The sequence below is a fragment of the Strongylocentrotus purpuratus genome, unplaced genomic scaffold, assembly GCF_000002235.5.
Source record: "Strongylocentrotus purpuratus isolate Spur 01 unplaced genomic scaffold, Spur_5.0 spur5_scaffold_11, whole genome shotgun sequence".
NCBI lineage: Eukaryota > Metazoa > Echinodermata > Echinoidea > Camarodonta > Strongylocentrotidae > Strongylocentrotus > Strongylocentrotus purpuratus.
In genome coordinates this window covers 7,633,606-7,654,484 of record NW_022145596.1, presented here as the reverse complement: position 1 = coordinate 7,654,484, position 20,879 = coordinate 7,633,606, and the positions used below count along the sequence as shown (strand labels likewise).

Below are 20,879 nucleotides of genomic sequence, written 5' to 3'. Positions count from 1 at the left end.
TCTGTTCATTCCCATCACATTTATCCAATTGTATTCCACACATTTCCCCCCTATCCCGATTACAGATTTGAGTATATTATTCTATAATTAATGTTTTTTGTACGAATGGCAAATAATATTCATGCTTGATGAATATGTGATAAAAAATGATGTCTGTAAGGTAGACTTCACTTCATCAAATAAATTAAGTCAAGTTAATATTCCTTTTTCTCAATATCTTGTATGTTAGTTATAAGCTGAATAAATTGCTTCTTAAATTAATAAGTATACCGGTATTCATATCTCACTTAATTGCAATGTCTTTTTTGGTGGTAATTATTATCAATTTTATTGAACAGCTAGTATTATTTCCTCTTCCTTTTTATCACATTTATCCAACTGTATCCCACACATTTTCCCCCTATGTGAGACCTGATTTAAGATTTCAGTATATTATTCTATAATTAATGTTTTCTGTACGTCAGTAGATTCACATAATAGTCTAATACTAAAAACAGTAAGAATTATTACAACCATTTTTTCCTCTACTGCCAACATCCAAATAAAACGATTTAAAATAAGTTAACCCTTTCATTACTGCAGGTGATTATGACCATCCAAAACTAATGTACCAATATCTCAGACTCGCATTTTGGACTAAGAAAACTTTTCTCTCTCTCTCTCTCTCTCTTTCTCTTTGGAAAAGTCGATGCTATTTTGACATATATGGCACAGAACAAATCTAAAATGTTAGTACCTACATATAATCCTTTTCTTCAGATAATAGCCCTCCCTACATAGATAAGCCAACACAAATAAGACACAATGGGGTGAAGCAATATTTAGTGTGCTTTCTCAACTTTATTTTAAAAATATCAAGAACTCTGTACAGTGTGGAAGCTAGCCATTCAGGTTTTACATTTACATGTACTGTACAAAAAAGTACTTCGCATATAAAAATTGACATTTTGCTTTTCACTTTTAAATATTCATTCCAAAATTTCCTTTTCCACATAGAGCGACAAAAAACATAATCTGGTAAAAAGAGTCATTAAACAATTGCATTGAGTGTATTAAAGCACAGGAAAATGTCCTTAAGTCCAATTATCGAATAAAAGCTTCGAAGTATAATGTCCTTTGCTGAGAAGCAGCGCAAAGAAGCAGCAACACAGATCCATTGTATCCATGCAAATGTTCACATCTAATTGATGAAACGTAATAGAAAACGTGTTTCCTCGTAGAGAGTTCACACGCTATCCAATATCACGATGAGCTTCAAAGCAGCTGCTATGGGTAATAGGCTATTCCAGTCTTAAAGTTCCTTTGCACATCCCTGTAATAATAGGAAGGTTTGAATTCATTCGTAGCAGAAACAGCATTCAAGTTTAGCGTAGACAATGACGACGATTGTCTCGAGATTCGCCCATCTTTCCATTAGTGGAGTGTGAAATCTTGAACAGCCAGGGCACTGCTGTATATATGGCTCCATCCACTTACCATGGGCTAAAACAAAATCAATTTCCTTCACGATGTAAAGTTTGCACACGCACAGATAGACAAAATGGCCACCACAGTAAATTTGATCGATCTGCCAGTGATATAGGGAACATCAATATAATGCATTAAAAATTACAAAGTTGACAATACGATATGGTAACATAAAAAATAGCATTATTTCAGCAAAATAGAGAGCAAAGGCAGATTCACTCAAGATTATTGGTAATTGCAGGACCCAAAGAAAAGGGTGGTTACAGGGTTCTTGCATCCCTACTTGTGGTTTGATGAGCATGCACGGACCCCAAACATTTTGAGGAGCTTTGCTAATTTGACATACCCCAATCGGAAATTGTTCAGCAGTACTTGAATAGTAAATTCTTTCTGATCAAACCCAGAGAAAAGATGCCATAAAACCTTATCTATGAATCTTTAAATGCGAGAATGGAAGGCCACTTTATGATACAAATTATCCTTATATTGGATCCGGCTCTAAACAGCCTCTGATTTTCATGGGAAATGTCTAGATTTTGAATTAAAAAGTCCAAACATTTTCTACATAAAGAGCTCTAACCAAGGTTTAAGGCAGATCAATTTTGTTGAGTATAATAGAAGAGATCATTTTTTTCTTTGTGTAGTTTTGTCTTAAGTTTTAGTGCATTTCAAGAAAACACTCGAAGGAATTATGGCAAAACTGGCTACTTTCAGTTCATCAGACAAAGTTCAATCATTGTGTGTTTAGTAGTTATCTTGATGTCCCAGTCAATCGGATGGATATCTTGACAAAGCTGCTAAAACATTCAATTGTACCTTTTAAAGTAAATCTGCCTTCTCTAATTTTAACACAACCTGTTTCAACAATCAAGGAATGACATACACCAAAAGACCTATGATCAAGATTCACACAGACATTTGTTTGAGCTATTTTTCGACAGAAAAAAAAAGGATACTGCTGATGGATTTCTCTTGCTATTTTTTTTTCTCAAAAAATACATGAATTTTGATACGAAATGTAAAAATGAAAGCCACACGATTAGCTCTCCCTGATAAGAATTCGAATGTACATGAAAAAAATATTTTAAAAAGCTGTCCAGGTCCATCATTAGAAGGCAATTGTTTTGACTTGTGGCGCAATATGCAACTTTTTGAGTTGGCCCAGGCGAGCAAGACACCAATGGTTCTTGCTTGACTGGAGCAACAATAAAATTGGATATTGAACCTCACATCAGTTTGCAGATGATTCAAATCATTCAAGAATCTAAAGAATAATTATCAATGAAAGTCAGAAAAGTGCATGATCAGATCAAGTTGTTCCATCATTACATGAGTGTTTAGCTGAACATTGACATAATATATCCTTGTAACACTTTACCAAAATTTGTTTGATGCTAGAAGTCGTACAAAAGTTTTCATATGGTAAATCCCACATTGCCTACCCAAATCACACGTTTACTGGCCATTCACGCACAACTAAAGTGAATTAGGACTTCAGCAAATGGTTGATCCCATTTCATTTTTTCCAATCCCGCCATCACGGGCTATTGATTCCAACAAAATGATTCAACTATAAAATTGAGACCAAACCTCTCTTATTACCAACTTGTAGCCATATGGGTATTGCTTCATACCCTTTTAAAAACAAGGTTGAACACCCATCCAGCTCTTAAAACTTTAGCATGACATTAACATCACCTTCAATCTATCTCCCATAATCAAAGGCACACTTTATACAAATCTGCACTTTCTTAATAACAAAACTGAACGTTTGATATGCACTATTTGAGAAAAGGTTTATGAATTGAAGGAATAGCTACTTGTGCATTCAGGTGACAGTTTTGATTAAGGAATAAAACAAAGTTTTGATCTTTCAGTGTTACCTATCATTTGACCATTTCATCTGCATATCCAGGTTTGGGGTTAAAATATATCGCGAATAAAAATTCAGCTATTCTGTCTGAGAGTGTGGTTGCTTCTTTCGAGGACCTGCGTAATGTTCAATATTTGTGCATTTAACGATGATTCCCAGCTTGATTACGTGGATAAACCAGTCACACCTTCAAGATTGATGGACCAATATTAAACAATGATGATCAAATTCACGACGTCAGGATCTGAAGCATGCTGATCATAGTCCTTAACAGGCCCCAGATAAGGCCCCCCCCCCCCCGACATACTTACTGACAGTGTACAATCTATAGATTAAACCCTGCAAAATTAATAACTTGATTCAAAACTGCTAAAAGGCAGACATTATCAACAATTAAACCGACATAAAATGGAGATTAAATTGACAGACTTCATATGGCACAGATTTTGTTGATTATTGGTTTGTTCAGTATTGTGCCTGGGGGCTACAACACTGAATTCCCCCACCCTGAAACTTGACTTAAAGTAGAGAAAGCTCACATCAATCAATCTTACCCATTACAGTCTGGCCTCACTGTGTGGAATGCTTCAACGACAACAAAATTACAACAAAAATAAAATGATCCTCGACAAAAATGATCGGTATTACACTCCCTGCAATTTGAAATGATACAAACAATGACTTATCATTCATTACTATGTACACTTACACCTTCCATTCCACTCATTACACTGTACAGGATAGCATCTCGGGTATGTACAAGAGTCGTCTTTCTACAACAGTCTTATGTACATCTTATACAAAGAAAGGGATAAGCTCGTATAGCTCATCAATACTGTTTGACACCTCTTTTTATCACCACTAGTTCCTCAACGTAAAAAAAGTTCATAATTTTGAATAAATGACATGGACAGGCACTGTACTGATAAAAGAGGGATGTCTATTTACAAGAAAATTTGATCATTAAAACTGGAAATTTCATGACTAAAAAATCTCACATGAGACCAAACCAATCTGATGACAATGATGACTGTGCGGCGTGAATACCACTGCCTAATCTCAGGCTTTTCTCTGCCTCACCTGAACACACAAGGTTATCATGTATAAATTCCTGTTTGCTCTGCTTCCAATACCTTAACAAAAGGGGGGCATTGTTTGCCATCAATTGACAAACACAGGTATTCTAACTTGACATTTATATCACCATGAGGAGACCTCTGTAATGATCTATTGCATGATAAATTTCCTCCCAATATCCTCTTCATTTTCACCAACTTTGAACAGCTTTTATTTGCCCTGAAGCTGGGTTAATCAGTTTTCAATACAGAAGAGCTTGGAGTCTACTTAACTCATGGCACTCTGCCTCTTAGGAAATAGTTACTGGCATTGTGTGAAAACTGCTGTTCCAGTGGAAATTTTCTCATCTTAATTCACAACTTCCTCTGCTTCTTGAAAATGGGAATAACATATTCAAATTAAACAAAGAAACTCATTTGAATTCAAGATTCATAAAACACTTAAACTTACTTATTTTACTTTCTTACTAGATTTGAAGATTGTATCGGATTCATTACTACATCAGGATATTAGTCCTGAAAGGCAGTTCATTATTCATTGTAAAGAATGATTACCTTAAATACAGGTTCAATAATGATGACATTGATCATGATTAAAAACAAAAATATAAGGAATTCATATTCAGTTATTACAATTATCAATAAAATATCTCATCAATAAAATATGATCAGTTCTAGTACATTTCAAAATGAATACAATGCAAAAAAGTGTAGTCCTGAATAAAAACATTTCAATTTAGAAATAAAATTTTGTCAAAAGACATAAGAAATATAAAATATAATCTTACATTCAAATGCCATAAGAGGACAACCATACCGATATGTTAAAAAAGAAAGTGAACAGTCATCAGGATATATTTTGGGATAGGTGAGTTTTAGCAGTGTTCTATGTGCATCATCATGATGGTGCTTTTTGGTGATATTAAGCATGCTTTTCTCAAATGATTCCACAATTCAAAATGTCAGTTTCTCTTAAGACACAGTTTTGTTATGAAAACTAAGGATTATCTTTAAGATGTGCTAGCGCAGTTAGCTCCTAGCAATGAACGGATGACAATAGAAACAGTCATTAAAGATTAATCATAGAAAAAGCCATTAAAGCTACAGAGAAGATTGACGAGTGCGGACGGGACTTGACCAATGACCAATATTTCTGGCCTGGGTTGGAACGCTTCAAACATTTTGCTGAATGTGTTCTCAAGCTGTGCTAGCATTGTCAGTGACCAATACTTTCTGAAGATTGTTGGAATTCTTTGCCGAAGGTATTTTGAAGACAGTATTTGAGATTAAAGAGAGTAATAATCAGACTTGCTCATCAGTGGTCAATATTTTCTGGCAATTCTTGAGACTCTAGGGGCACTTCCCTAGGGATGTTCTGAAAGCAGCACTTAAGATCATTGTAAAAGAGTATAGATAAGACTTCCTAAGAGTAACCAATCTTTTCTGGAGATGCTTTACACGCTTGTAACATTTGCTCATTTTATTCTGAAAGAATTGTTCGAGATGAAATCGAGCCACGATCGGACTTGCTATAAGAGACCGATAATTATCGTGACGGAGATGCTCGTAATAAACATTCTCCCACAGTCACTCATCAGAAAGCATTGTGTGACATTAAAGAGACCGATGATCATCAGACTTGGTATCAGTGGCCAATGTTTTCTGGAGATGGTTGAGACGCTTGAAACACTTCACTGAAGGTGGTTTGAAAGCAGTGTTTAAGATCGCTATAAGAGACCACCAAGATGTTTTGCTCATCACGTGACATCAGGCAGACCTTCTCCGGGATCCCTGCATCAAGCTGCAACAAAATGGAAGAGTGGCAGAAAAAATATGACTCTATGTGACTACCTCTCCAGTATTAAAGACTTTGCTTACATGTACAGTAAAACCTGCTTTAGTGACCACCTGTCTACAAAGACCACCTGCCTATAAAGACCACTTTTCTTATCTCCCTTGGACGGTCATTATAGACAGGTTTCACTGTTTATTAAGACAATGTCAACAATAAACAAGTAATCCCAATGTCATACCAAGCCATGTTTATGTAAAATTATAATTCAACACAGTATAAAAATGAGAAGAAATTAAGGTATCATTTCATAAAACCATGATAGCTATAAGGTTGATGACATCCCATTAAAACATGTGCATTAAAATGAACACGAATTTCAACTGGCTGTTGGAGATTTGGAACTATAAGCTTGTATACAATCAATTCAAATTCTGACCAGGTTATTCAAGTTTAGAGATACATAGTGATACAACATTTAAAGTTTTTGATAAATTTGTGAACACGAATAAAGACTCGAAAATAAAATCTTTTCCAATTTTTCAGCCACTTTTTTTTACTAAAAATCATCTGGCGACTCTTAGTCTGAGGTCGATATTCTACACTATTAAACAGAAGACTCAAGTTTAACCCTGAACCAAACATTCGATGTAACCCAAACTATGATCTTAACCCAGCCTAATACATGATTGTGACCCTATTTTAACACCGTGAAGTTTGTCAGTGATTGTCGCTGAAGCATATGTTAGAGCACCTCTCTTTTTGTTTTAAAGATCAGGCAAGGCAAAATCTGTGGATGCATGAGGGTTCAGTGACACACAGACGTAACTCCATATTTTGCCAAAATGAGTATGTGATATCAAAATGTTCAGAAAAATGTGGGCTTTCCAGGAAACACTAAGACTTAACTCGACCCAACACCCCATTGAAGTCAATGGCTAGTAAAAACATAGACTTAACTCCTGGCCAAAGTGCTCAGTGACACATAAACCACTTTTTCTCAAAATGGCCAAAATGGAATTACGTCTTTGTGTCACTGACCCCTCGATGTGTTGTAAAGGCACCTGCATATTGCTTGTAAATTGGCAACACAAGTCGATATTTGACTTACCTTGTTGAGGCACTGAACAATGTGAGAAAGATCAATCCAAGGGTTACCAGTCTCTTTGACCTGATGAAATAAGTGATCTCTGAAGAGCTTGAGAAGGTAACGGTCACCAGTCTCTGCCCACTGCACATCACCATGGAATCTACAATGAAAGGGAGGAACAGAATGATTAGATGAATGGGGGGATGAGAGGAGAGCAAGGCAGTGGTGCAAAACAAGATATATGAAGGAGAGAGAGAAAGGGACAGAGAGAAGGAAAAAGAAAAGACAGAAGAGAGATGGAGAGAGTAAGGTAGAGAAAGGGAGAGATACATGTAATGTTAAATTGAAGGCACACTGAAACTCGATATCTTCTTTATTTAAAGTACGTACAACTAATGCTGGAGACTACTAGGGACAAAACATTATCTGACTACACAGTGGTAAATACACCATGAAGAAGGAGTTTAAAATGCCCTCAGAGGAAATCAAATCAGTCTTTCTCAAAACTTTGCAACACAAAATGTTCTTCTAAAAGTGAGAGACAGAACACAGATACACTGCATCATGATGGCCAAGCTTTTCCACCATCAAATTCATGTCACAGTCGAACGATACTTACTCGGGTCTTTCATTCATGACTCCCAGTTTACAGAGGAGTCTGAACAGGCGGCCATTTTGGATCTCCCTTGATAACTGCTCCTCTAGCACATCGTTGCACATGAGAGCAGCATCCAGCTGGGTGTAGAACCTTGCACCAATCATAGGCATGATGTCGTTCACAGAACGGGGGCGGGGCTGGCTGGTCAGAAGGTATCTAGTTACACAATAAAATGATAGTAACACTAATTAGTAAATAGTTTGGCTTAATCAAACATATTTACCAGTGCTAAATGACTTTAGCCAAGCTGAAAAGGTAGTCATATATTGAAGCCTGTCAGCACTAGTTTGGCCAGGGGGGATTAGACCTCCCTGCAAGGTCACTGACAGGTGGTTATCTCATCAAATCAGCTCTCAATTAACATAAGAAATAGGGGATCATGGGGGACCAACAGGCACCGATTAGGCAGTGTTTGCTATATAGAGGGCACAAGTAGCTACAAGTAGTACAGTGGGGCTTTAAGTTCACTAAATGACATTAAAACTTTGTTACAGTGCTGAAAAGCACAAAGAATTAGGACTGCCAACACACAGTACACATAAAATTGTAAACAGCAGACAATGAGAAAAGAGGAAATTTGGTTGATCACCCCATCAATACGTTAGCTGTGTTGTTCAGCAATTTTTTATCATTTTGATTAGATTCGGCTGCATCTGACTGTCAACTTATACCCATTTTTGAAGATCGACTTTCAAAGATTATCTCTATGGTTGCAATTTACTGCAAGAACTTACAAGGTACTCTTAAAGATGCCTTTAAAGATAAAGACCAGTTATGGTCATGCGATTGCATTGTGAAAGAAACGTTGTGGAATCGATCAGAAAAGATTGATCATCTAGCATATAATTATTGGTGTGTACTGCAATGTCCTGGAATCATCAAAATGATAAGAAATTTGGCCCAGTCTTGGTAAAGTTACAAGCACTGTACACAGAAAGATGTATATGGGACTGCGTGACACGTGCGCCACATGTGCATGATATCTATCCGGACCAAATATATCAATTAGTAGGCGGTTTCTCTGCAAAATTTGTATCATCACGTATTAGTCAAAACATATTCTTTTACATGACTGGTAATAAGAGCTTCCATTTCATTTTTTGAGAGGGGGGCATTTCCAAAACTGGTCTTTACCTTTAATAAGGGGGATTTTAACACAATACACTACACAGTGCAGATGACTGAATAGTATAACAATCTCCCCCAATGACAATCAGAGCTAATCCTCACTTAATCTTAATCCCTCATGCCATTCACTGTTTAGCACACTAATACTGAACATGGGTTCACCAGCATCAGAAGGAGACAAAGAAGACATTGAGGGGACCATTGCTAGGAGAAGGTTCGAGATAATCCCAGGAGCATGTGTATGAGAACTAGCTCAAGATCATCTTTATGCAGAATCAACTACTTTTTTGTTTGACACTAAAATGATAACTAATACCATGGAAGATAAAATAGATAAAAAGATGAATCTTGTATACTTACAAGACCAGATTCTTGAGGTCGGCTGAATACTGATGCGCTACAAGGTCCACGGAGGCAGATAACCTTTGACGTTGGATACTCTGGACCGAATTGCAGGCTAGAGCTAAGATCACCTTCCCAAGAGAGATCAGGTCTTCTTGCTGTGATTGAACAGGACAAATAAATTTGATTATGACCTTGATAACGATAGTCATCATGACCTTTGTCACAACCTTGTACTTGGACTGAATTGCATGTTAAGGCTAAGATCACCTTCCAGAGAGAGATCAGGTCTTCTTGCCGTCATTGGACAGTACAAATTACTTTGATTAAGACCAAGATTATGCATTTACCATAATTGCTTTAGTCTGACATCACCTTCACATGAAAGATCACAAGTCTTCCAATTAATTGCAAGTTAGCGTTGTCTATATCTTGAGTTGTGAGTGATGTATGGCACTTTAATGATCAAATAACAAAGAAATGTACAAAAATTCAATATTAAAATTTACTTTTGACAGAATTTCTTGCAATTTCACTACCAAATTAAATCCAGGATAATATTGAAGCTTGTTCTCACCTGATAATGTGAGATCATGGCAAGAGGATTCGACTGACTGGGGTCAAAGGTCAACACATCAAAGATGCCCACGCAGTTGACCCTTAACCTGGACTTGGCCAGGATAAGAATCTTGGTGGGGTCCATGACCCGGCAAGCCAGGCCGGCAGTGTGGATGGCACGCAGGGCAGAGCTCAGCTGGACAATGTATGTCCAGATCAAACCCTCGGGTAGAAGGCCGGCGCTGTGGCCTCGCGGTCCGTTCGGGCCACCGCTACCCCCGCCTCCACCTCCGCCCCCTGTGGAGTACAAAGACAGAATCATGTTATTTTCAAATGCTAAATCAACTCTTAATCATAAGGTACACTATAATCTGTTGTTTAGACAAAAGAAGAAAGTATCTCAAACTTAGCCACTCAATTTCAAAGGGAGCAGAGCAGTTAGTTCTCTACTAACTGAACTAACATGAATAATATATGACATCATCATTGCTCCACTATAGATCAGCAAAGAGATAAATCAGTATGTAATAACCATTAGTGTCTTCCTAAACCACATATCCTAACCTCCTGAAATCAAGAATGAATTAGGAAATATATATATATACTCACGCATCTTCTTATCACCTAAACTGCTATTGAGGAAGATAGATTTTAATACTGATATTAATAAATGAGCAAGTGAATTTGAAAGGCAACCAAGAATACTCCTACCTCGAGAACCAGGGAAAGGGCCGCTATGTCCTTTCCGGAATGAGTTGAGACCACCAGAATGACCAAAATGTCTTGACATGAGCGTTGTAGCACCAGGGTGGTAGTCGTGTACAAAAACGATGGCTGAAAGGCAAAAATAAACCAAGTGTCAAATAGATATGTACTAAAGAGAAGTAGCTGATACCACTTTTCACTAATTAAAATTTAAAAAACTTCTATATTCTTGGGTTGACGTACAAAGAGAGACGTTTTAGATGACAGCAGATGAAAGGCCTTATTAGAGAGGTGGCCACTATAGCTGGTTTGACTATGCTGTCTTTTAAGAACTCAGAGGAAAACTGATTAAGTGGCCACTGTAAACAGGTGACCTTTCTACACAGGTTTTACACCAAATGTAACAGCTTAGTGAAAAACATTATAGATGACCATGACAGACAGGTGGACTTTGTATAGAGACAGCCAATAAAAAAGGATTTGTTTTTATTACTACTCACAATGCTCTCCAAAAGCTTTAGTCGAGAAGACTTCCCTGAGGGAAACAATGTTAGAGTGCTGAAGCTTTTTCCATTTGTCTACTAGCACCATCCACTGCGTGACTCCCACTCGAAAACCTGGAAAGAAAAGGCAAACATGAGATATTGAATATTGAGTTTGCTACAAAGGACATGCACCAAAAACAGTTTGGATGCTCTTACTCCAAGTGTCTGCTGTAAGTTGTGGGCTTTCGAGATGATACTTATGGACAAGACCACTATTTACGAGAAGCCCTAGTTGTGAACTTGACCTTTTTATACTAGGGGTAGAAAAGCTTTGGTCCGGACTCAGGTCCAACCCGACCTAAGCTAATATGAATGCTATTCACTCCGATCTGCACTTGATGCAGACTTCTCGAATGACTTTTTCCAGGCCTGAAGTGGATTTTCCATAACATGATCAGTGTCCCTACTACTCGATGCAGATCGAGATACCTCTTTGTGGGTTTGCTGCATGTTAGATAGAGTGGTAATATTAGCGATGGCTTGTGCGCAACCATAGAAACAAATGCGCACAGCAGATGTGATGCACTCTAGTTTGTGTAATTTCACAGCTTTGGGAGTGAGCCCTTACCATGTATCCTCCTAAGGCAGTAGAGTTTGCTGTCCTTCTTATTCATAGCCTTGTAACATGTTGTGGTGTAGCCGAACGTACTTGATTTGTCCATGGGTGTCTTGGGTGAAGGCTCCAGAGGAAACAGAGAGTGGTAGTTATCCACTTCTGTAGGGATGTCTATAAAAGAAAAACACATATACAGTCAAAACTTCTCTCTTAGAAATGTGTCCAAAATACTGCAACTTTTTCTCATCTATCTTCTGACATTAGGCAGGGGTGATAGTGAGCACTAAAAAAAAAATAGGTTTTTTGTTTTCCCCTCAACCACGCCCCCCTTGAGTAAAAAAAAAAAGAGGATTCGCGGGGAAAAAATGGCATCTAACAACATTCCCCCCTTTCGAGTAAGAAAATTGGGGGAAAAAATAGGGCAAAATAGGGAAGAATAGAGAAAATAAGGGGGGAATCGGGAAAATCGGGATAAAATAGGGAAGGGAAAAAAAATCTGGTTAAAAAAAAAAAAAAAAAAAAAAAAAAAATCGGGAAACCGATTTAAATCGGGTTTTTATCAGGCCTGATAAGGTGACCTTCACTCAAATTTGGTTCTTCACAAAATCATTTGAGTTATGAACCTTCCAAGATATCCTGAGCATCCCCCTCTAACACCACATTTCAAACACGTAAATACAACAAAATGTAGGCGGAAAGAATCAAGGGTGTAAAATTACAATAAATATAGACTTGAGTTTAAAAGTTTTCATAAATCGAATAAAATCTTCAATAAATGAAATGATTATCCGCCATACAAATTGATAGAAATTGACTAAAAGCTAAGCATTGCTCTAAATTCAGAGGAAAACAACTTGCACATCCACATTAACTCTAGAAAGCAAAAGATACTTGAAACCTTATAACAACATGAGTTGGTACAAGACACAGGAGAACCTTTTATTTTGACAAGAGCAGTCACTATATTATGGTCAAAATGTCTCTGCACTAATTGTACACAAGACCAACCTGCACGACAAGGTAATAGAGCTATTATGGCCTTGGTTATCATGTTTGACAAATGTATGCATTACAAGCCAGCAATTGTAGCTGGATTGTACATGTATGTAAGTCTCTTTTTTTCAATGCTTACCAGGGTGTTCCGCAAGGTCCAGCTGTGTAAGGGCTTGGGCCTGCTTGTTCAAGACATCAATCTTAAATTCCTCATCCATAAAGAAAGATGGTCCATTCACGTTTCTCTTCATGTAGTCCACATGAGCGGGTGTCGACGGGTAGACATGGAAGGTCGGCAACACCTTCACATTCCAGAGAAAAAAGGGTTAAAGAAATTAAATAGTTTCTTTCACAGCACAGGATCATTATTCAATTATTTTCAACCAGCCTGATACTCTTAAAGGCACACTGCCCTACTTGTAGCTACGTGCTCCCTCTATATAGAAAACTTCCCCAATCGGTGCCTGTTGGTCCCCCATGATCCTCTTTTTATTATGTTAAATGAGAGCTGAGTTAATGAGATAGCCACCTATCACAGTGACCTCGCTGGCTCGCTGGGTGGTTTAATCCCTTCTAGCTGAAGTAGTAAAGCCTGCCTTTAAAGATGGTCTATTTGCAGTTTCCATGTGTGATGCCTACTAATTTGCATACACTGGACTTTTAAAAGCAATGACTGTACAAATCTCACACCAAGAAAAACTGGACACCCATCTGGAACTTAGAATCCATCAGTCATAACACTCACGATCAGGAAAAAGCCAAATTTGTGAGTCTTTATCTTTTGGATTTCAGAATGCGACAATCATCAATGACCATACTTTAAATACCAATTTTCACATTTAAAGAGTTTAATATATATAAGATGGTATCCGTAAATGACCATCTAGTGTCAAACTCTTCATAGAAACCTCAATTTCCCAATAACATCACTTGTATTTTTGTAACAGATTCTTGTTACTGTCTTGATTTCTTTTAATATCAATTCTTCCTTACAAACTCAAATCATATTCATATTCTCTAAATGGTAAGTATTATATCGAGGGGTCAGTGACACAAAGACATAACTCCATTTGGCCATTTTGAGAAAAAGTGGTTTAAAGATGGAGGTCCACTTGGGCCTTAAGGAGTTAAGTCTATGTTTCACTAGCCATTGACTTCAATGGAGTGTTGGGTAGAGTTAAATCTTGTGTTTCCTGGAAAGCCCACATTTTTCTGAACATTTTGATATCAAATACTTGTTTTGGCAAAATATGGAGTTACGTCTTTGTGTCACTGAACCCCGATATATTAATATCTGATGACTTACAATGCCGGCATTAGCTGGGGCTTGTGGGACAGCTGGCCCCTGGTCGTCTGTGTAGAAGTAGGTGGTACCCCCGATGTTCTCCTGAGTCACCCCTGGGTAATTGGCGCCCCCCTTAGAAGCACCTTTACCGTCGATCTCAATAGCAGAGGGGGCCTGGGCCCGGCGGAACTCCTTACGACTCGTGTTGGGTGAGCCGCCAGGGGAGTGAAGGGGCGAGGCACCAGCCGAGAGGGAGCCTAAGGGTTAAAGAAAAAGTTGAGAGAGAATCAAAGTATAATGGAATCTAGTAATGCTGTACAAAGAGACAGTACATGAGTGAAAATGTACAAATCATCCAAACATCTTTTGCTTTTGATGTAAGGGGTTCCATGTGGCTATACTGTATTAAAATATTAGCTTCAGATATTACTTCTACAAAAAGATAATGCAATTTAAACACATTCTCAGTGAACAGTTAAACTTCTTGCTGAGTAAACTACAGCTCTACAGACGCGTACGCACAGTATTAATGTTAATCTTTTATTATCTTCATACTCCTCAACAGTTTATCTATAGACTGCCAAATAAACCTTATTTAAGGTTGATTTTATACATTCTAGCTATACACACATTTTTTTCAGGCAATTGATTCACTTAAGAATGGGCTCACAAGTGAGATAACAGCTATAGGAGGTCGAGGAAAATTAATATCCAATATGAAGCTGGAAAAAGGATAACCAATACACATAACAATTTCTTTTAAATGAGAATACCTAAAAGACAGATATAAGTTTTAACAACTATACCAACATGGCCTATACCTATACTTTATCTATTGCTAATTACTTAAAGGTAACATTGAGGTCTAATAATGGTACAAAATAAAGTAATAAAGAAATCAAAGATGAGGAAGGAGCAAGAATTCCTAAGCCCTGTTCCTCACAGCAGTCTTACATGAGTCAAGCATTTTCCTGAATGTTATGTCAAAAGCTATTGATGTTTTGATGGTCCAAGTAACCCATCTCCTAGACGATCAGAAATCCAGAATTACTTTCACCCAGTTTCTCTAGAAATAAAAACTCTATTGCTGGAAGTCCTGGTTAGTTTTAAGTATATTTATGGAAGAAAAAAATGACAGCACTCACCCGACACAAAATCATTGCTCATGAGTCCTCCTGCGTTAGTCCTGGGGATTGCGCTGGCAACTTGACCTTGGGTAACAGGTGTGGGTAGCATAGAGCTACCCTGACTCAACGGCCTTGGGACAAACTCCGGTACCCCAGGGGTTAGGCTCTTCAGCTTGGACTGGGGCTTGAACTCGTTCAGGGAGAGAGGCCCGGCGTCTTTCGTTGGTGTGACGGGAAGCGGGGGAGGGGGCACGGACATGGCCGAAGGGGGTGGTTGCTGAGGGGGCGGCTGGAAGTCACCACGACTGTTCCTGGGCTGGAATTCAGACTTGGGCGTGTTCTGGGCCCCAGGTACAAACTCCATTCCCTATTGATAGTACATGTAGGTAAGGAAGAAATGAAGCAGTATGAAATCTAGGTGAACTGTAGACACATGTAGAAACAAAAATTAGACATGAGTTGAGGGGAATTTGCCCAAAAGGTCTCACTAAAAGTCTATATTCTTTTTTTAATGGTAATAATTCACATACCGGCAAGCCTTGAAATAAGCGGCCAGGAACCAGTGGCAATGTATTTTTAAAAGTTGCCCCTGGTTCATCGGGCTTTAACCAGAACCAGGAGCAATTTTACAAAAACAGAAAATGACAACTAATTACACAAGTAAAATAAGCTCAAACCTATAATGTTAATTTCATAATGCAAATACAATCAATTTCAATAACTTCTTAATCAACAGAAAAGACTCTAAAAATTGCTGTTCCTGGTCTCAGATATTATATTGTACTGAAGTAAATTGTACTATATTTTAGGCTTTTTCTGTGTTACCCGGGTACTCTCAAACTCAGGGTTGGAAATCCTTGATTTCACCCCACCGTGAGTCTCAAAATAGCCCCCTAAAATCCTGGAAACCGTACTTGGAGGGGTAACCCTTCTATGAAGAGTCGCCCCCGTATGTTGCTACAGATTCTGATTGTCAGCGCAACGATAAATGCCCTGCCCGAGCCCCGACGGACACAAGCTTGCAGTTCAATGGCGCATCGGACTGCTAGCTTGCATACAATTAGTAAAACATGCTGATGTGCGGTCAAAATTGAGCAAAACATTTCAATAAATTGGTATGGGTTCTGTGAAAATATGGTGGAGTTGCTGCAACTGTAACTCAATTGAGTTTACTGGACTGCAGCAGCCACAGCGCAAAAAAGCATCTGATCGATGACGCATTTTGCATATATGGTATGCACGCACGGCCCGTGACGCGAAAAGCACTTTCATACACCTCCGATATCGTTGAGGTTTCTAGTCTTTTTATGAATCTTCCCCTCACTTAGAAAGCATGACTGTCAAAATGTAAAGCGACTCAAATGGTATTCACTGTATTTTACTAACCTCTAAAGCCATGTTGAGATGCATGTTGGAGAAATTGGAGCTCAAATCATTTGTGCTCAATGCAACACCTGCAAAAGATAAAACAAAATAAACCAAATTAGTACAATAAAATTTGTTTACAAATGTAATATAGATGCTGTAGTAATTAATGTTAATAGTGCTCCGTTTGTTTGACACAGAAAATTCAATTATTCATATACACTGTACATCCTGGCCTCATAAAAAAAAAAATGTTTTTCCCCCTCATTAATTTGATAAGTGCTCACATCCTCCTAGATATACATGTAAATTAATGATCTGGATCTGTTTTCTATTCAGTACTTTCAAGTTTAATAGAAATACTTCCTGTTCTACATTTTTCTCCTCTATTCATATATTTGTATTTGTAAGCGCTATGGTACTTATTGTTTTTAGCGCTCCTAAATATTCGATATTATTATGATTATTATTAAATATTAGTTTTGATTTAATTTTGGACTAAGATCAAGTACTTAACTGGGACTAGTATTCTATAATTTCTTTAAAGCTTATCTGCCATAGTTTACAGGAGGGATTACACCGCCCTGCAAGGTCACTGGACAGGTAGTTATCTCATCAACTCAGCTCTCAGTTAACATAAGAAAAAGAGGATCATGGGGGACCAATGGTCACCGATTAGGCATTGTTTGTTATATAGAGGGCGCAAGTAGCTACAAGTAGTGCAGTGGGCCTTTAACATTAGAGTAATTAGGCTATATGCCTAAACAAACACAAACATATTGATACATTAAATGCACAACATTTTGGAGATAGCAAGGCTGGTGAAAGGAGACCAAGATATGATTATATATTTATGTACAAGGGGTATGAATATTTAGTTGTTGACTGTATGTCATTGGTCATTTCACTTCGCCAATGATCGTTGACACAATCAAAATATTGAATCGACCACAGGTTCTTCCCTAGATGAAAAGGAAAGATTCAAAGCACAAACCTGGCTGACCAGGCTGAAAGCTGGGTGATTCATCCCTCTTTTGTCCGCCTGGTGCTGATGATCCTGGAGACCCTGTGTATGTTGATAAGCTTGATCCTACCGAATGCGATCGCTAAAATGTGATCAAGATCGATTCAACATTAGAAGGAAAATTTTCAAGGTAACTGCATGTACAGTATCAATCAGCTTTACCTCTTCAAACACTGACTTTTTTCTTCTCCAATGTATCACATTTCATTCTTCTAAAAAAAAAATCAAATACATATATGTTTTGTATGACTGTAAACCAAGTACAGGGCCTATATGCATCAATATGTACGTAACAAGGAGCTTCCAATTTCTATGAGAACATAGGAGTTTCAAAGTTATTGCTTTTAAGGCTCATCTTCTGATAAATAAGCTTTTAAAAGCTACACACATAAAATAGACAAAAGAGATTTCAGTTCTTTGTATTTACATTTCTTGCTTTCAAAATAACAGGACTTAGGCACAAAGACCATGACTAACACGGACAAATCTGTTATTTTTACCATTATAAAGTGCTTGTTTGTATCATGTTAGTTAACATCTTTTTGAGTTTACGTGTTTTTCCGATCGTGAAAGTGTTACCTGCATAAGGTGCTGGAGTTTGCTGGTTTGTGGGCCATAGTTGTCACTGTCAAAAGGAGCATTGAAGAAGTGATCTGCCATGTGAGGGTCTGCCACTATAAAGGGGGGGGGGGGGGTAATAAAAGTAAAAGGTCACTCAACATCTTCACAGGAATACATAGAAACAAATTCAAAACGATATGTTACAACTTGCAAGGGATGATCAGCCAATTTAAAATACCCATACATGTACCGGTATGTACAGTGTATGGTGATTACAGCTTTCAAAAATTAATAAGTTTCTTAATTTTTGTCTGATTCCATTAAACTCTCATTAGTCTGCTTCTCTTTTTTCTGATTCCTATTAGAGTGGTTTGCTATAAGATTGCATGAAGGGGGGTCATAAGCTATGCCAGCATTTTTTTCAACTGGGGTGCTGCAAAACATTTGTAGGGGTGCAGTGAGATAAATCATATAAGAAAACATATTAGAATAACATCGAAAATGTAAAATGCGTCGGAGGACAGTATTTTTCTATCTTATCTAGTACGTTAATTACAACATCAAAATGTAGACCTTATAAAAAATGTCAATACCATATATATTTTTTTGCTCACTCGCTTTGCTTGCAATCACAAAATTTAGAAACAAATGACTACTGTAAACTGAAATGTTAGGCCCCTACTTAGATTAAAAACAGATCTGGCAGGAAGAAAAACTTATGTGAAAAAATTAATAAAATCTAGGTCTATTTTTAACTCCAGACTATCACCATGAGTATAACTAATTTAAGTAGGACTTCTCTTTTTCTTCTTTCTTCTTTTTTGGTGTGGTTTGAACTCTGAAGCCTAGCCTCTTTGCCACCTGTTATATCCAAGTTCACAGTAATGTCATGAATGCTGAAAGGTCAAAATTGTTTTGTGGGCTTGAGAATTCACTCACTAGATCAGGAAAATTATAAGATACATAAAGTCATATTATGGCACATGGCACATCATATATGTCTTCTGAGCTTCAATATCATGGAGTCTCTACTTTATTTTATCTTTACAAACATTCACATAATTAAATAATGAACACTTCCGAGTGTGAAAGATCATAGCTTGGAATCTTTTAAGAACCTGAATATAAATTTTGCAATGACCAAAGGCAATTTACATCATGAACCTGTACACTGTCTAGCACTATCAATTTGAAATTGTAAATTCAAACAAGCACGACACAAAATTGAGATTACACTACGTCTACAGCCACACTTACAATCCATTTTTGTATCTCGAGTTATACAACTTGATTTTGAGTTTGAATTTAGTTCACAATAATCTATAGTTTCATTGAAAATAAATTTTCAGTCAGCGGCCGGGTTGGCTAAGATTTTACTTCAGCACAGGTCAGTAGATTCAGTCAGCTGGTCAGAGAGATTTTGATGATGAATTAATTAAAGTGCCTCCAGGAGTCCAGCCACAGAAGTTGCTCTCTGAAAGATTGTGAAGAATTAAATCTGATGATCTCCGAAAAAAGATAAATCTCTTCCAGCTCTGCCTACTCCTATTAAATTTACTCTCTCCTGATCTTCTCAATAAAATTTCTAGTCACTGCACTGGCGCTGTATTCGTTCCACTACACTCAATTCAATCGTACACCTGACAAGTTGCACTTGCTGTTTACTATCACTCCAGCACAATGTCGACAAATGCATTGATGGGGGCTGAGCTGACGCCGTACGTAGCCGATGAATCCGATTTTTCCACGGCCTATTACCCGATATTATCTCTCTTGGATTTTCAAAATCACAACATTTTTCCACTTATCTAGGTACTATGTAGTCCTGAAAGGCGGTGAAGTCGACATGGCATTTCCCGAAAGCGGTGAATTTAACCTGAATTTTTCCATATGTGTGGATGAACTACGGAGGAGGAGCGTCCATAGAATACATGCAGTCAATTTACACACACGTAAAATGCATTGACGAACTCGTTAAAAAAAATAGAGTTCATCCTACCGTAGATGGGGTGCACCATTTACAATACATAAGAAAAAAGCAGGTAAAACAGAATGGATGAGGAGGAAGAAGAAGAAGAAGTTAAAGCTATTCAAATGACAAAAAATATCGCATGACTTTCGCAATTGTTGTTGCAGATCATTCTTTAACTGACTTAGTGACTGTTTCATTGTAAAATCGCATCAAATAATAGAAATATGTTATCTCAAAAGCTCAAACTGTTCATTGGCCCATGGAATATTTAGGCCTGTTTGGAAATGTTTTCTTGTTCGTTTGTCATTTTTTTTTATTTACTAAGTTTATTATTATTTTGTTTTAAAATGAGCATCGTAGGCTTAATAATTGTGTGGTTTTCTTCTCTATAGCAGAATTATTAGTAAAGTAGACGATGGTGAAGACAGGAACCAGTCAGGCGCGTACACAGGGGGGGTGTTTGGGGGGTTAAACCCCCCCCCTTTGGTAATTTTTTGTATGTAAACCCCCCCCCTAAATTTCTCTAAAACCCCCCCCCCCTTTTGTTCGTTTTTTTTTTTAATTTTTAATTTTTATTAAAAAATAATAATAATAATAATAAAAAAATTCCCATGGTTGACCTAAAAAAGCTGACCTAACCCCCCCCCACCCTCCCCCACCCCCCCCCCCCAACGGAGCAAAATGTCAAATTTTCAAATTTTGAGACCAAAAAAAAAAAAAAAGTGACCTCTTACCCTCGCATCCCTCGCATAATACCCTTCA

At 37.6% G+C, this 20,879-nt stretch overlaps 1 protein-coding gene across 2 annotated transcripts; it reads right to left on the bottom strand.

Moving 5' to 3' along the window:
• Positions 1 to 820: 820 nt before the first annotated feature.
• On the bottom strand, positions 821 to 20,113 carry LOC115922196 (PAN2-PAN3 deadenylation complex subunit pan3-like). 2 transcript variants are annotated; one of them, XM_030980527.1, is made up of 15 exons: positions 19,403 to 20,113; positions 18,164 to 18,258; positions 17,555 to 17,666; positions 16,582 to 16,649; positions 15,214 to 15,562; positions 14,090 to 14,325; positions 12,923 to 13,085; positions 11,803 to 11,961; positions 11,190 to 11,306; positions 10,693 to 10,818; positions 10,004 to 10,281; positions 9,445 to 9,584; positions 7,918 to 8,112; positions 7,320 to 7,458; positions 821 to 6,217 (listed from the first exon to the last, which is right to left on the bottom strand). In XM_030980527.1, exons 1-15 carry the CDS (start codon positions 19,407 to 19,409, stop codon positions 6,062 to 6,064), a joined length of 2,340 nt encoding a protein of 779 aa, XP_030836387.1. In that variant the 5' UTR covers positions 19,410 to 20,113; the 3' UTR covers positions 821 to 6,061. The 2 variants fall into 2 exon arrangements, with proteins under 2 accessions (XP_030836387.1, XP_030836388.1); XM_030980528.1 differs by having other exon boundaries at positions 10,696 to 10,818.
• Between the last annotated feature and the right edge of the window lie 766 nt (positions 20,114 to 20,879).